At 48.4% G+C, this 15,910-nt stretch overlaps 1 protein-coding gene across 1 annotated transcript; it reads left to right on the top strand.

The window, feature by feature from the left end:
- The first annotated feature begins 8,953 nt into the window (after nt 1–8,953).
- Nucleotides 8,954–13,543, top strand: Mip (major intrinsic protein of lens fiber). Its single transcript, XM_051176339.1, has 4 exons — nt 8,954–9,313; nt 10,059–10,223; nt 10,606–10,686; nt 13,349–13,543. Exons 1-4 carry the CDS (start codon nt 8,954–8,956, stop codon nt 13,532–13,534), a joined length of 792 nt encoding a protein of 263 aa, XP_051032296.1. The 3' UTR covers nt 13,535–13,543.
- Nucleotides 13,544–15,910: the final 2,367 nt, after the last annotated feature.

Raw genomic sequence — 15,910 nt, 5'->3', positions numbered from 1 at the left:
CCTAGCCCCCCCCCCTTTTTAAACATATGTTTTGTTTTAATTTGGAGACAAGGTCTCACCAAGTTGGCCTTGGAACTCACACTGTAGCCTAAGCAGTATTTGAACTTGAACCCTTCTGGCACAGCCTCCTGAGTGGCTGGGATTATCCAAACAGAGTACTTCAGGGCCCAGAAGGGACACAATTGGCCAGAGAGCTGCACTGAGAGGATGGATGGTAGAACAGTTGAAAACTTGGGGCCAAATCATAATGACATACGTTACGAGGAAATGTGAATCACTCTTTCAGACATCCAGGGGTGGTTTACGGCAAGAAGGGACTGATAAATTAGATTCTCATGCAAAGGCAAAGTTGGAAACCTCACAGAGCATGCATGAATCCTGGTGGGAGGGGATGAGATGAGAAACAGAAAAGCAGGATTTAGGCCACCGGAGATCTTACAGAAGACATGATCTGACCCAGTACGTAAGAGGTGGGTGATTACATGGGGAAGGAATGGAAAGTGTTGGGGGATTGGCTACGTTTAGGGAAGCTGAATTTGAGGTGTCTATGGGACGGCCACATGGAAATGTTCTTCAGTTGTGTGGGTATCCCTGGCTGTCCCGGAACTCGCTTTGTATGGACCAGGCAGGCCTTGAACTCACTGAGAGCTGGATTAAAGGAGTGTGCCCCCACTACCTGGCACGCTAACTGCTCTTGTGCAGGCCTTGTGTAGGTAACCATAGCTCCTGTGAGCTCCCAGTGCAAAGACTGTTGTCATGTCTAGAAGATGGCGCAGCTCTCCTCCAGCTCTTAGGTTCTCTCTGCCTTCTCTGTCATGATGTTCCCTGAGCCTTGAGTGATGGGGTATTGTACCCGGCCAAGGTTGAGTAACCTGGCCAATCTATGAGTATAAACATAAATATTCCAACTGAAGCTTCACAACATGGCTTTTTTTTTTTTTTTTTTTTTTTTTTTTTTTCAGTACAACAGTAGTAGTTTCTGTCCTGGGTTCTTTTACCTCCCCAGTCATGCTTTTGACCTGGCTTACAATAGGAGGCATGGCTTTTCTCCTGTGAGGTAGGCCTCAAATCCAGTCCCCACAACATTCACCCACGATTGCACCAAGGGAACACTGTGCCTGGCAGGTCTATATCGTAGCAAGCAGGATTTGCCGATAGATGCCCTCACTGGTGGCTTTTCTCCGGCATAGCTTTCCTGGCACTATGGTGCCTAGCCGGCGGGTGGGAAGTTTTCCAGGTGAATTCCACTAGATTTCTCTGTGTCCTTCAACCGAATGTTCAGCAAGAGAGTTTCACCTGTTAGTTCTTGAGTCTCTGTTAGTTCTTGTAGACAATTAAGGCAATGGCTATAGCCTGGGTTCTGGTGTGGGACTGATCAATAACTCATGGGAGGCCATGCACTGTGATCTTCTGGGAAAGCATGTCCACCCCAGCCAAGCATGGTACCTATGTTCAGCATGTCCCCTTCATTGATTTATTTATTTATTGAGACAGGGTTTCTCTGTAGCCCTGGCTACCGTGGAACTCACCGGCTTTGAACCCAGAGATCTGCCCGCCTATGCCTCTCGACTACTCGAGTTAAAGGCCTATGCCAACCTTGCCTGTCTTTTATTTTATTTATTTATTTATTTATTTTGAGATGTATTTATTTGTTATGTATACAGGGTTCTGTTTGCATGTGCGCCTGCAGGCCAGAAGAGGGCGCCAGATCTCATTGTGGATGGCTGTGAGCCACCGTGTGGCTGCTGGGAATTGAACCCACTTGCTCTGGAAGAGCAGCCAGTGCCCTTAACCTCTCAACCATCTCTCCAGCCCCCTCATTCTATTTTTTAACTACCTTACAAAGTAATGGGTTTCCATAAGGCTTTCCCCACATACTCTGTTTTAACTATCCCATCTCCCATTCCCACGGGTATACAAATTTTCAAGAGAGGGATGTTTATAGATGAAGGAATCCCAGGAGAGTAAGTGGGAAAACAGAGAGAGGTGTAGCCCTAGGGGATAGCAATACATGAAGAGACACATATAAAATGCTCAGAGCAGGACCTGCCCTGTAGTGAGCATGGGTAGGTCTGGTCAGGGGTTGTGCCTGGCTCATTGGAAAGGGGAAATAAGGGTACAGGCAAGACAGACTAACCCCTTGTTTACCCTGTGACTTGGATTACATGTTGCATTTCCAGATACATAGGGTTCTGGTCCAGTCCAAGTGCTAATTGGAGCCCTTGACTATAGTGGGGAAAGGGATGATGAGCTGGGAGCTTGGTGATTGTTCTAGACTATGCCAGGAGTCAGCAGTCAGCAAAGCATAACCAGAGAGATCGAGAGAAGGGGGGTGGCCTCAGGACCTAGCCAAAGGGGCTGCTGGGCTGGCTGGTGTTATGTTGGGGCCTTTGTCCTACTGAAACTGTCCACACAATGGAGCTGGGTTACATGCTGACATGGCATTCTGAATGTGGACCTAGGATAGAATCTACATGATGGGAACAGAAATGAATGGTCACCTGTCCCTGAGGGCCACATCTCTATTTGTGAATATTGAAACCACTAGAGTGGATGTTTGCTACATGATAAACACAGATTAGGTTAATATATGATTAAGTCACACATCAATTAATTTGCATTTTTATTTAAGATAGCTAACTTCACATGTATAGTAGGTTGGAGATGTTGCTCAGTACAATGTTTGTCTATCATGCACTAAGCTGTGTGTCCCATGCCTAGTACTGTATGAACTGGGTTTCGAAGTGCACACCTGAATCCCATCACTCAGAAGATGGAGGCAGGAGGACCACAAGTTTAAAATTGCCCTCAGACACACGGCAAGTTTGATGCCAGCCTGAGACACTGGAGAGGTAGTCTCAAAAAAATGTACATATTATTAAGATGGTCGGTATTACAAAGGTGGCGCAAGCCTTTAATTCCAGCACTCGGGAGGCAGAGGCAGGAGGATCACCTAGTTCGAGGCCAGATTGATGTACATACAGAGTCAGGACAGTCAGGGATGCTCAGAGATATCGCGGTAAATAAGGATCAGGATAAACAAATAGGCCGAATAGATGTCTAAAAGAAAAGTCGTGATAAAGGCAAAGCTACAGCAAAGGCAGGAGGATCGTGAGCTTCTGCTACATAGCAAGTCTGAGGTAAGTCTGAGCTGCATAAAAGGCCTTGTTTCAAACAAACAGTGGCTGGAGATACGGCTCACTGGCCTAGAGCAGTTGCTGCACAGTGCCGAGTTTGGACTCGAGATCCCACATAACAAGCCTAGTGTCGTCTTACATCCCTGTGAGGAGCAAAGACAGAATAATCAGTGGAGCTTGCTGGCTGCAAACCTGTCTGGAGAAAGAAACAGAACAAAGAGGCAGCTCCAGGTTCAGGAGAGGCACTCCTCAAAAAGTACAAAATAAAAATCAAAAGATCTCTTTCAGCTCTTCCAGAGGACTGGAGATCTGTTCCCAAGGCCCATGTCTGGTAGCTCACAACTGCCTGGGGCTCCAGCTCCAGGAGACACGAGGCCTCTGGCACTTCACACATGCCTGTCTATACATTTGAAAACAATACACACACATCTTTAAAACAAATGAAAACCTGTAAGATGAATGCAGTGGTACCGTGTGTGGGAGATGGGAGGGAGGAGGGGTAAGAATTTGAGCCTGGTTTTGGCTACATAGACATCCTGTTTCAAAAAAGAAAAAAAAGAAAAAAAAAGAAAAAATGACGTAAGAAACAGAGCTGAAGGCACTTTGCAAATTCGACAATCTGAGTTTAATCCGCAGAATTCATATAAGGATGGAAGAAGAGAAACACCCCCAAAAAGTTGTTCTCTGACCTCCACACACACATGGATACTACATGTACATACACACACCCTAATAATAACAACAAATACAATTTGCAAAAAAAAAGATATTTGATATTACCCAATTTTATTATCTTACAGATCTTCTCTCTTCTATAGTTCCTATTGAGAAAGAAAACTTGAGAAGCTCAGAATGGCAGAGTGTTTATGAATCACACACAAAGCCCTGGGTTGGAGCCCCAGGACCACATAACCTGGAGGTAGAACCCTCTTCCCACCTCTTGAGGTTCTTCAGGGGAAAGGGAGAGGATGGGGAGGAGAGAAAGCCTCACGCAGCCAGGGCACAAAGCTTTGTCTTGCTTTACTCCTTCTCTGGCAGACAGGCAGAGATGGATGTTTTTGTTTGGTTGGTTTAGTCATCATTAATTTCTTCATACCATTTAAAGTAAATAACGAGGAAGGTACAAACCATAGCGCCCATGTGGAGGTCAGAGGACAACGTACTGGAGTCCACCCCCTTCTTCCACTGCACGGCTGCAGGGATGAGCCCAGGTCATCAGGCTTGGAAGCAAGTTCCTCCACACACTGACCCATCTTGAAGGACCAGGGTCTTGGTAGAGGCGATCCTTGAGGCCCCCTGCCCCAGTGGAGGCTCCATGCTGGGGACAACTCTTTCGTCCTGGGCAGCCAGCCCTGGCTTGAGGACTGCTGCTGGCCAGCCTGGCTCAGGTCTGGTGAGGTCAGGTAGGGGTGGAGAAGTCCAGCTGTGGCTCCTGCCGCAGTTCTGTTCAGGGGAGACTTATGTTCTGAGACAGCACAGGAACATCCTGGCCTTAGTTCCTTCGCCCCTGACTCTACAGCCAGCTTCCCTTCACCCTGGAATAGGACAGTGCCCCTGAACAGGTGCTAAGGCTACTGTGTTAGACTCTACAGCTCAGGATTCAGGGTGACTTGATTTAGCTCTGTCTCCAAAAACTTCCTAGCGCGCTGCATCAGGCAACTGCCTGTCATAAGAGAAAATATCTTGTGAAGAGAAAAGTTTTGTTTTGTTTTTATTTTCTCAAGACAGGGTTTCTCCGTGTTACGGCCCTAGTTGTCCTGGAACTAAGACAACTGTAGACCAGGCTGGCCTGGAACTCACAGAGATCCTCCTGGCTCAGCCTCCCGAGCGTGCTAGGATTAAAGGCATGCGCCACCATGGCCCGACTGGGAAAAATTCTTATTTGTAACTCATGTTTCTAAAGGGTCCAACCCTGAGTGACTGTGGCTCTGGACCGCCAGCTAGCACAGCACTTCTATAGGTGGAAATGTACGGCCGGGCAGTTGGCTTTTGTCATGAGCCAGGAGATACATCTAGAGAGGAAAAGGAAGGAGAAACCAGTCTGAGGGCACCCCTCCTTGACCTGGACACTTCATATAAGGACAACCCCCTCTGAGCCCTGCCACCTCCCCATAACACCACCCTGGGAAACATGTCATTCAACACCGTTCTTACTTAAGCCATGGCAGGGGCTGGTGGTGAGAGGAATATTGTGTCCCTCCAACTCCTGGTCTCACGCACGGGTAAGCAGGAAAAGTCATGGAAGACCAGACTCTGAGCATGGAGTTTTTCCACGGGTTCCAAGTGGCATTCCTCATGCTCCCTGTGGCTCCCAGCGGTGATAGGGAAGGAAATGAGCCTGGCAGAGGGCCCCCTGGTGGCCAGATCAATAACAGAGGTGCGATTTCCTACCCATACCAAGCAAGTACTTGTGCAAGGTCAGATTCACTTCTCAAGGGAAGCGCAGCCTGTTTTCATTTTTTGCTCTTTTTTTTAAATTTTATTTATTTGTATTTCATGTACACTGGTGTTTCACTTGCAGGTCCGTGTGAAGGTGTCAGATGCTCTGGAAATGGAGTTACAGGTAGTTATGAGCTCCATGTGGGTGCTGGGAATTGAACCTGGGTCCTCTGGAACAAAGCCATCTCTGAGCCATTTCTCTAGCCCCACCCCCACCCCTTTTTAATTCTAGGCTAAGGCTAGGTGTAGTAGAATACACATTAAAAATAATCCTAGCTACTCAGAGCAGGAGGTAGGAGGAGTTCAAGGCCAGCCTGGACTATACAGTAGGGTCCTGTCTCAAAAATAAATAAAAACAAAGATAATAGAAATAAATTAATATGCTAATTATATGTCAACATATGTAAAGCTTATCTCCAGTTAGGGTTTTGTTCAGTTACGTTTATTTATTATTTATTTATTGTGTGTGTGGCCAGGACATGTGCATGGAGGTTAGGACAACCTGAAAGAATCGATTCTTTCCTTCTCCTATGGGAATCTGAGGATTCAAACTGGGGTCACCAGACTCGGTGGCAAGCAGCTTAACCCACTGAGCGCTTCACTGCCTGACCCCAGTTATGTTTGAAAGAGGCTGTATTTAAGTGAGTGGGTAGCCTCCTTCCTCAGCCTCTGGAACGCTGGGATTACAGATCTGGCTAACTGTTGACATCTGCCAAGGGATGAAGAGGGAAGGGTTTTGCTGCAGATAAGGAAATCTGACCATTTGGTGATGACTTGACTCCCTTCTGTTCCTCTTATAAAAGAGTACCAGGTTGTGAGAAAATATTTTTGGTGTTAATAGAACCCTTGGCTTTTGACTGCCTTCTGTGTGTTGAGTGTTTTGTTCTGTGTGAGGCACTTTACTACAATATTTATTTGAGGAAGAAGAGACTGAGCCCCAAGGAGCTCATATTAAATTGATTCAACAGAAATTTACACCCCCTTCCTCTGCTTTCTCAAGACAAGTTTTCTCTGTGTAGCCCTGGTTGTCATGGAAGTCTCCTCTCTGAAGACCAAGCTGGCCTCAAACTCAAAGATCCTCCTGTGTCTGCCTGAGTGCTGGGATTAAAGGCATGCACTACCACTGCCCTACCTACCTACCTATCCATCCATCCATCCATCCATCCATCCATCCATCCATCTCAAGACAAGGTCGCACTATGCATCTCCAGGGCCTGCTTTGAATTCATAACCTCCGCCCTCTACCTCCCGTGTGCCAGAACCACAGATACATATTAGTGCTATGCTCTCCCCTGTGTGTGGTTTCATCTCATCTGTTTGTATTCTAAAAAATGCATTTTCACTTTATAGGTAAGTGCTCTAGCAACCAGACCATATCCTCATCCATTTTTACATTTATAAAAAGAGTATCACAGTGTGTGTGTGTGTGTGTGTGTGTGTGTGTGTGTGTGTGTGTCTTTTAGGTTTAATTTAGATGTATGAGCATTTTGTCTGCATGTGTGTATGTGTACCCTACATGTGCCTGGTGCCTGTGGAGGTCAGAAAAGGCATCAAATCCCCTGGAACTTGAGTTATGGATGGTTGTGAGCCACCACGTTCATGTGGGTGGACCCCCATCCTCTTCAAGGCAACAAATGCTCTTAGTCTCTGAGCCATCTCTTCAGCCATCCACCCCATCTCTACAGATATAGACTGAGACAGTCTTCCTGTATAGCCCTGGCTAGCGGAGTGCTTGTCATGTAGTCTAGGTTGGCCTTGGCTTGGGCACTGTCACTTTAATCTTGGTAGAGGCACAAGTCTCTCATCCCATGTGACTGACCCTGGCTTTGAGGATGGGTCAGGGTGAGACCCTCCCACTTTAACTCCCATGGATCTGGGATTATAGGCATGTGCTGTCATATGTGCAGATGGACAATCCCTGGAACTTTTTAGAAACCATTTTGTTGCTAAGATATGTCCTTATTATTGAGTGTCACTGACTATTAACTCACGTTGACTATTGAATAATATTCTTACTACTATGGACTATACTGCTGTTTGTGGTTTCAATTTCCTGTTGGCAAGTGTCTGCATTAGTTTTGCTTCTTGCAACTGAATAGCTGCTCTTGCACATGTCTGCTGGGGCGTCTATAGAAGAGTTTCTCCTGGGTTTGTAAGTGCAATTCTTGAGTCAGGAAGTATGTATTTGTTCATTTTTTCTTTTTTGCACATGGTGCTGTCTATATGTCAAAGAGTCTACACTCTAGCCAGTACTTGCAACTATTTCTGTCACCTTCCCTCACACTTGTTTCTAGGCTCTCTACTCTTATCCTTGATGTATCTGTTTACCCTTGCTCCTGTCTAAGGGTGTTTTCTGGAAGCAGTACAAACCCTGTGTTTTCTGAGGTTGACAGAGGGGACCAGAATCTAGGGGCATCATGGGCTGAGATGAAGTCAGGAGACTTGAGGTGCTCCTGGAACATTAAAGAGCCAAGGGGTGTCGTTTCTCCTGAATCAGTCCCTCTGAGTGCCCTTGACCTCCCCACCTCCCGCTGGTAGGTACTTAGAGCCCTTCCACCGACATCGACATGGTAACGTTTCCCCAGTCCAACCTCAAACTGTGTCTAGTTTGCAGGAGGATGGAAACACCACTGACCTCTTTCCTCCTTCTCAGACCCCCAACCCTACTTTCCGCTTACACTTCCTCTTGCTCTTCCTCTTGCTCTCTCCGGTTTAAAAGGGCAGGCTGAGGGTTTGGAAAGGGAGGTGCTGGCATGGGTTGGGGGTAGGGAACCCGGGGCTCTGAGAAAGCCAGACACAGCAGAACTATTCTGTTCCAGAGCTGCAGGGTCCACAGATTCCTGTCTGAACCAGCCAATGGGAGAAGGCCCTCTAATCCTAGGGCACTAAAGAATTCTCTCCAGTTATTCAGTTTCCCTACTGTACCCCACTCCTTACCCCCCACCCCCCACCCTTAACCCTGATAGAGTCAGAGGAGCCTGAGACCCCCAGAAGGGAGCCCAGCCCATATCCTGAGAAGTGAACTCAACCTGACTACCTTCCAAGAAATTTGAGGAATGTTCTAAGCCATCAGATCTCAGTCAGGACCATGAACCCCAACTTTGACACAGACTGTTTCAGTTCTCCATCCATGAACCCTACACCCCTGCCTCCTGGCTCTCTGGCTCATCCCCCAGATGAAGAGAGAAAGAAAAATCCCAGCCTCTCCATCAGGTGTTTGGACATCCACAGCCCTGAAGGGGTTAAGAGGCAGAGCCAGTTACCCCAGCTGCCCCTCCCAGGGATTAAGAGTGCTCTCTATAAAGGGGGCTGTCCACCCAGGCAAGTCCAGGGGCTTATTAGGGACCCAGGCACCGTGCCCACCCCCCCCCATTGCCATGTGGGAACTTCGATCTGCCTCCTTTTGGAGGGCCATATTTGCTGAGTTCTTTGCCACCCTCTTCTACGTCTTCTTTGGGCTGGGAGCCTCGCTGCGCTGGGCCCCTGGACCCCTGCATGTTCTCCAAGTGGCTTTGGCCTTTGGCTTGGCCCTAGCTACATTGGTGCAGACTGTGGGTCACATTAGTGGAGCCCATGTCAATCCTGCAGTCACTTTTGCCTTCCTCGTGGGTTCCCAGATGTCCCTGCTCCGAGCCTTATGCTACATGGCAGCTCAGCTTCTGGGAGCTGTGGCTGGAGCGGCTGTGTTGTACAGCGTCACCCCGCCAGCTGTCAGAGGAAACCTAGCACTCAACACGGTAAGGGGTGGATTAGGTGGGGGGGGGGATGGTATCTTGACTGTCGCCCTAACATGCTTGCTTGTGTATGTACATAGGCTTGTGTGTGGTGTATGTGTGTGTGTGAGTGTGTAGGGGTGTGTGTGTGTGTGTGTGTGTTTGGTGTGTATGTGTGTGTGATGTGTAGGTGTGGTGTGTAGATGTGTGTGTGTGTGGTGTGTAGGTTTAGTGTGTGTGTGTGAGTGTGTAGGTGTGTGTGTGTGTGTGTGTGTGTGTGTGTGTGTGAGCCATGAGTGCTTAGGAGGGGTAAGGAAAAAGAACAGAGCCCTCCATGAAGGATCAATCGAGAAAGCTTATCTCAGATTTCAGCTCTCCTCCCAACTCTACATAGGTTCTTTTGTTGTTGTTGTGATCTGGGGGATCTAACCCTGGCCTTCCAATGTAGCCAAAGATATTCTTCCTGCCTCTACCCTGCAAGTGCTAAGCTACCAGGCATGCCAGAACCCAGGGCCTTAGGCAGGCAAGAAATACCAAATGAGAGTCCTCCCTATTTCTCCTTCCAGGTCCTTAAGGAGATTTACTTTACTCAGTGTAAGTGCCATCATTTCCAAAGAGCAACAGAGAAGTGCCCTTAGGAAAAACCAAGCTAGAAATACATGGCTGGAGGGCTTCCATACCCTTCCCGTCAGGGGCCTGATTGATAAGAGGGTACCATGGTAATAGCATGGTAGTGCTAATGATCGCCTCCCTTTTCCCCCTTGGCCAGCTGCATGCTGGGGTAAGCGTGGGCCAGGCCACCACTGTGGAGATCTTCCTGACACTCCAGTTTGTGCTCTGCATCTTTGCCACGTATGACGAGAGGCGGAATGGCCGCATGGGCTCCGTGGCCTTGGCTGTTGGCTTCTCCCTCACCTTGGGGCACCTCTTCGGGGTAAGCTGGAGAGGTGGGAAACTTCTTACTCCAGGATTCCAGGGACCCCAAAGCATTACCAACCTGTAAGGGTACTTTCTTCCCCACCTTTAATCGTGTTAGCCACCCTTTTCATTATCAATTGACACCAAGGGGCCAACTTTTTTTTAATTACTATATCTGACCTTTCTTGACTTCATGGGTAGAACTGGGTCGTTCTTCTGGGTCCATAGTTCTGTACCCAGATGGAATATCAGTGTCACTATCTACTGTGGAGAGTTAGAAAGCTGGCCCTGCTCCATGTGCTGCTGGCTGGAGACAAGATGCCGGCTCTCACTGGCAATGTGGGCTGCAGAGAGAGGTTGGGCTGGGAATGTCTCAGCCATAACTGTATCTTTTGCAGATGTATTACACTGGGGCAGGGATGAATCCTGCCCGCTCCTTTGCCCCTGCCATCCTCACCCGGAACTTCAGCAATCACTGGGTAAGTAGAGCGCGGGATAAGAGCATAGGGCCCTTTTGGCAGGCTGGACTGCAGGTTGCATTCCATCGGGATGCATTGGCTGCTCCCAGGCCAGAATGAGGCTAAGGAGGCTGCCAGGGACCTTGGCATGCTCACATGCGCACACTGCATTATTTTGTCAAAAAGAGAAGCTCTTAGCTGGGTGTGGTGATATGAAGCCTGTAGTTCCAGCGCAGGGGAGGCGGCTGATGCAGGAGGAATATCTGAGCCCGGAAAGTTGGAGTTGGCATAGACAGCACAGCAAGACCTGGACTGGAGGCTACTGGAAAGCCAATTACATTTCAGACAAGGACTTCTGGTTCCTGAGGTCGGAGTGTGTGCCCGCAGGCCCAGCGGCACCTAAATTCTACTAGTCTTGTATGTGATTCTGACTAATAAGTCATTCTTTGCCTCTGTTCATCAATTACAGATACATACATACACACCACACACATCACACACACCACACACACCACATACACACACACCACACACATCACACACACCACATACACACCCACCACACACACCACATACACACACACACCACATACATACACACCACACACACCACATACATCACACACACAACACACACAGACACACACCACACACACACAGACACACACACCACACATCACACACACACCACACACATCACACACACCACACACACACCACACACATCACACACACCACACACACCACACACACACATACCACATACACACACCACACACACACACACATCACACACACCACACACATCACATACACCACACACACACACACATACACACCATACACAAACAGACACATACACTACACACATTAGTTACAACAGCCAGGAGGTAGAAGCAACCCTAATTCCCTTTGCTAGAGGAGTGGAAAAACAGGACGTGGCCAGTGTTCACATGGAATTTCCCATACGCTAGACATAAACCTCACGGACATTATGCAAAGTGGAACTGCCAGTCACCAAAAGGTAATTCTCATATAGTTCTACTTACACGAGGTAGAGTATTCACACCCATTCAAACAGGCCAGTGCGGTGGTATGCGCCTAGATTTCTAGCACCCGGGAGGCAGATTCAAGAGGGTCAGGAGTCCCGGGTCATCCTAGGCTACACAGCAGTTCAGGGCCAGCCTGTGCTACATGACTCCATAAAGAGGAGAAGGAGGGAAAGGGAAGAAAAAGAAACACAAATTGCTAGAAACACGGGAGACAGGGAGTAGCAGGGTGGCTGCCAGGGGCTGCGGTCAGATAGCAGCTTAATGGCTGCATACAACAACGTGAATATATAACATTACTGAGTTTGAACACTCCTGAGCCCCACAGTCTTTTTTTTTTTTTTTTTTTTTTTTTTTTTTGAGACAGGGTTTCTCTGTGTAGCCCTGGCCATCCTGGAACTCACTCTGTAGGCCAGGCTGTCCTGGAGCTCACAGAGATCCACCTGCCTCTGTCTCTGAATGTCGAGATTAACAGGCACGTGTGCCAGGTTCTGTAGAACCGTTTAGTTTTGAGTCACGGTGTCACTCTGTAACCCAAGATGGGTGTCAAAGTCACTGTGTAACCCAGCCTGGCCTCATACTGAAGGCAACTCTCCTAAGTTGTCCTACTAAGTGCTATGATTAACCCAAGCCAGTATCCCTGCTTATTTACACTTTTACCCCATCACTGAGTAAACTTGGATAGTGGCGCATGCCTATCATCCCAGCACTTGGGAAGACCAGAGGATTAGAAGTTCAAGGTCATCTTCAGCTATGCAGCAAGTCTCAGGTCATCTTGAGGTCAATGAGATCCTGTACTAGACAAAAACAAAAAAAATCATAGACAATATTTAATAAGGTACATTTTATGTAATAATTTACAAATTTTCTAAGAAATATATAACTAGTTCAAAATAACAACAACTAGAATAATGTATGCTAAGGAGGTATAGGTAGAGGAATAAGAACAGAAAATGTCCAGGCGGTGGTAACACACACTGTTAATCCCAGCACTGAGGAGGCAGAGGCAGGACAGGAAAACGTTAGTAAATCAGAAGAAAATGACAGGTTTTGATGTACAGTAGAGTCTAGATGATTTTCAAAATAATATTATTTTATTTATTTTTTTGTTTTATTTTGTGATTTTTTTTGTTGTAGAGATCAGTTCTCACTATGTAACCTTAACTGTCCTGGAACTCACTCTGTAGACCAGGCTGGCCTTGAACTCCCAGAGACCCAGTGCCTCTGCCTCCTTAGTCCTGGCATTAAAGGTGGACACCACCATGCCAGGCTGTATTTTTTTTTTTATGTATATAGGTATTTTTCATGTGTGTCTGTGTGCTACATACCTGTGTGTAACTCCGATCCCTGGGAACTGGGGTTACAGACAGTTGTGAGCTGCCATGTGGGTGCTAGGAATTGATCTTGGGTCCTATGCAAGAGCAACAAGTGTTCTTAACCAACCACTGAGACATTCTCCAGCCCCATGGAGTCTAGAATGTTTGCTCAGCGCTAGAACACATGCTCTACACTTGGGGGCCTGAATACAGCAGCAGCAACAACAACATTCACTGACTTCTACTTAGACAGCTGAAGGAAGTCTTGCTTTCCCCTGAGAGTCCCAAAGCCTGAGCTTGCCTTCTCTCTTCCCACAGGTGTATTGGGTGGGCCCCATCATCGGAGGCGGTCTGGGCAGCCTCCTCTATGACTTTCTCCTCTTCCCCCGGCTCAAGAGTATTTCTGAGAGACTGTCTATCCTCAAGGGGGCCAGGCCCAGCGACTCCAATGGACAGCCCGAGGGTACAGGGGAGCCTGTGGAGCTGAAGACTCAGGCCCTGTGAAAGATCCAGGTGGAGAGAGGAAGTCCATGGAGTCCATGGGGTTTCAAGGAGGAGCCAAGCCAGGCCTTGGATGAAGGAAGACACTTGTGGGGAGGGCATGTATTTCTTTATTTTTTAACTTATGTGTGTTTTTCTTTCTTTCTTTTTTCCTTTTGCTGTGTGAAATCTTTCAAGTTGCATTCACGATCTGGTTGGTGCAAACTTCCCTTCCTCCCCACCCCGACTACCTTCGCCGTGTGTGCCTGACTGTTCATATGAACGTGGGTGTGTGTGGTTGTGTCTAAGTTTGGGGGACACAAAAGCTAGGGAAGGGAAAAGAGGTGTCAACATGTTATGTCCCTCCCCCAGCCCAGTTTGGTCAACGCAGAGAATCCGAGAGCTGAAGTTTCTAGAATCTGAGAGCTGAAGTTTCTGGACTTTACTCTGCTTCCAGTCAAGTGTATGAATCTTGGTTTTTGAAGGATCAGGGGAGAGAATGTCACTCTCCTCAGGAAGCAGACAGACAGACAGACAGACAGATGGAGGCAAGGCATTCCAGGGGTTGGGAGGATGGATTCAGGGTGGGTGGGTGGGAGATTTTATTTCCAATCCACTAGGCAAGTGTGCCTAAAGGTTTTGAGGGAGCTTATGGGAGAATATGGCCTACTTATCTCAGGGATACCTGCCCCAATGTCTGGGGCGGAAGCTCTGAGAAAAGAAAACACGGGGCTTGAGATGTTCTGTAAAGCCGCATAAACCTGTCTACATCCACTGGCTGGGTTGCGTGTTCATTCAGAGGCCTTGGCAGAGGTTGGACCTTCCAACCGAAATAGGGATTAGGTAAGCCTAGAGTCTAGAAATAAGAAGTGAGTTAAAAGGCCCACCTACTAGCCCTCTGCAAATGCCACGAACCCCGGAATCGATGGTTGAGGCTAAAACAGGAAATCTGCTGTCTGAGGCAAACGTACAGAGTTGAGGCGAGCAAGGCGGGGAAATTTATTTAGCGCAAACTGAAATTTGCAGATGACATATTTGTACTTTCATCACTAGATCCGCCGTCTTCCCTGTGTGTCTTTCCACTTTCCTCCGAGCTATCCTCCCCCATGCCCCAGAATTCCATCTCCTCTAGCCAAACGCTTAATTTCGGAGATGAATTTTTTGAGCTCCATCTTGTATTGTTACTACAAGAGCACCATCTCAGCAGGGGCATGGGTGACCCTGAACCGAACAACGAGTATTTATTGCAGATCTTTCTATTCTAAACCTCCTGTATATACTTCGCAAGCTTTAAGGTGTATGTATGCCTATGGTAAGACAGACAACCCTAACCCGATCCCATACACCACACTCTCCACTTGCAAATAAAACATTTAAGACTTCGGAATAGTCCACCTGACTGGCAGGGGAAGAATGTAAACTTTAACTCGACCTTGATTCTAATTATAATTCCGTAGAAAATCCACAGCGTTTGGCTTTACCCTTTTAGTACAGACGCCCTACTCAGATAAAACAATCTTTCTTGGTTTCCGGTCTTATTTCATCACCGATTATCGCTCTCCCCTCCTCCGGAGTCAAGTGGATCTGTCCGCCCCGCCCCGCCCCGCCCCCGCGCAGGCGCACACTGGCCGCTCTCAGCCGAGTGGCGGGAAAGGCAGCGGCCCCGCACGTCAGGGCCGCTGGCTCTCCGAGGCTCCGGGGGACGCGCGGAGAGCGGGTGAGTGTGTCGAGAGGACCCAGGGCTGGCTCGGGCAGCCTCGGGGCTGCGGGCCGAAGTGCGACCTCGTCGCCGAGGCCGCGGTCCCGCCGCGCGGTTTAAAGGCGGCGGAGGGGCGGGGCTCCCGCCGCGCACGCGCGTTCTGACGCTGCTCCGTGCTCCGTGGCTGGCAGGCAGCGGAGCAGCGTCTGTGCAAGCCTCCAACCCGGGGTAGGGGAGGCACTGAGGCCGGGGGATCGGAAAGCAGAGCGAGCAGGAGACTCCCGGCATTTGCCACTTTGCAGCTCGCGGTCCAGTTCTGACCCGGACATACATCGGCTTGGGAGTCGTCAGAAGTTGGAATCCTCGGGCTTTGGGGGTTCTTACAATGGGGTTTAACCCGCTTGCCCCCCGATTTGGTGAAACCTAAGGAGGATACGACTTCCATTGGGGATGTCATGACTCAAGCCTCTTTCCAGGAAACCATTTCTTTCTGCCTTTGATGCTGTCTCTAGAACTTTCTTTTGGGGGCGGGGAGGGGGTGACGCCCGTCGTTTTACGTTTACTTTGAAGCCCAATTTGCTCAGCTAGGGTTTACGATTATTCAGGTCGGTGTGGGACATCCCTGACGTTTTCCTCATCCCATTTGACTCTCAGCTTCAGGGAAAGGATGCGTCCTCTGCTTCGCGCGATCTGAATGAACT

This window comes from Phodopus roborovskii, unplaced genomic scaffold, assembly GCF_943737965.1.
Source record: "Phodopus roborovskii unplaced genomic scaffold, PHOROB, whole genome shotgun sequence".
Lineage (NCBI taxonomy): Eukaryota > Metazoa > Chordata > Mammalia > Rodentia > Cricetidae > Phodopus > Phodopus roborovskii.
Note: the sequence above shows the minus strand (reverse complement) of the source record. Positions and strands in the feature narration are given on the sequence as shown.

What these genes read in the sequence shown, in the direction of transcription:
- Mip (XM_051176339.1), top strand. Translation starts at nt 8,954, where the DNA reads ATGTGGGAACTTCGATCTGCCTCCTTTTGGAGGGCCATATTTGCTGAG. An exon ending in GAAACCTAGCACTCAACACG is followed by an intron (nt 9,314 to 10,058) that starts GTAAGGGGTGGA and finishes CCCCTTGGCCAG; the next exon opens with CTGCATGCTGGGGTAAGCGT. An exon ending in CCTTGGGGCACCTCTTCGGG is followed by an intron (nt 10,224 to 10,605) that starts GTAAGCTGGAGA and finishes TATCTTTTGCAG; the next exon opens with ATGTATTACACTGGGGCAGG.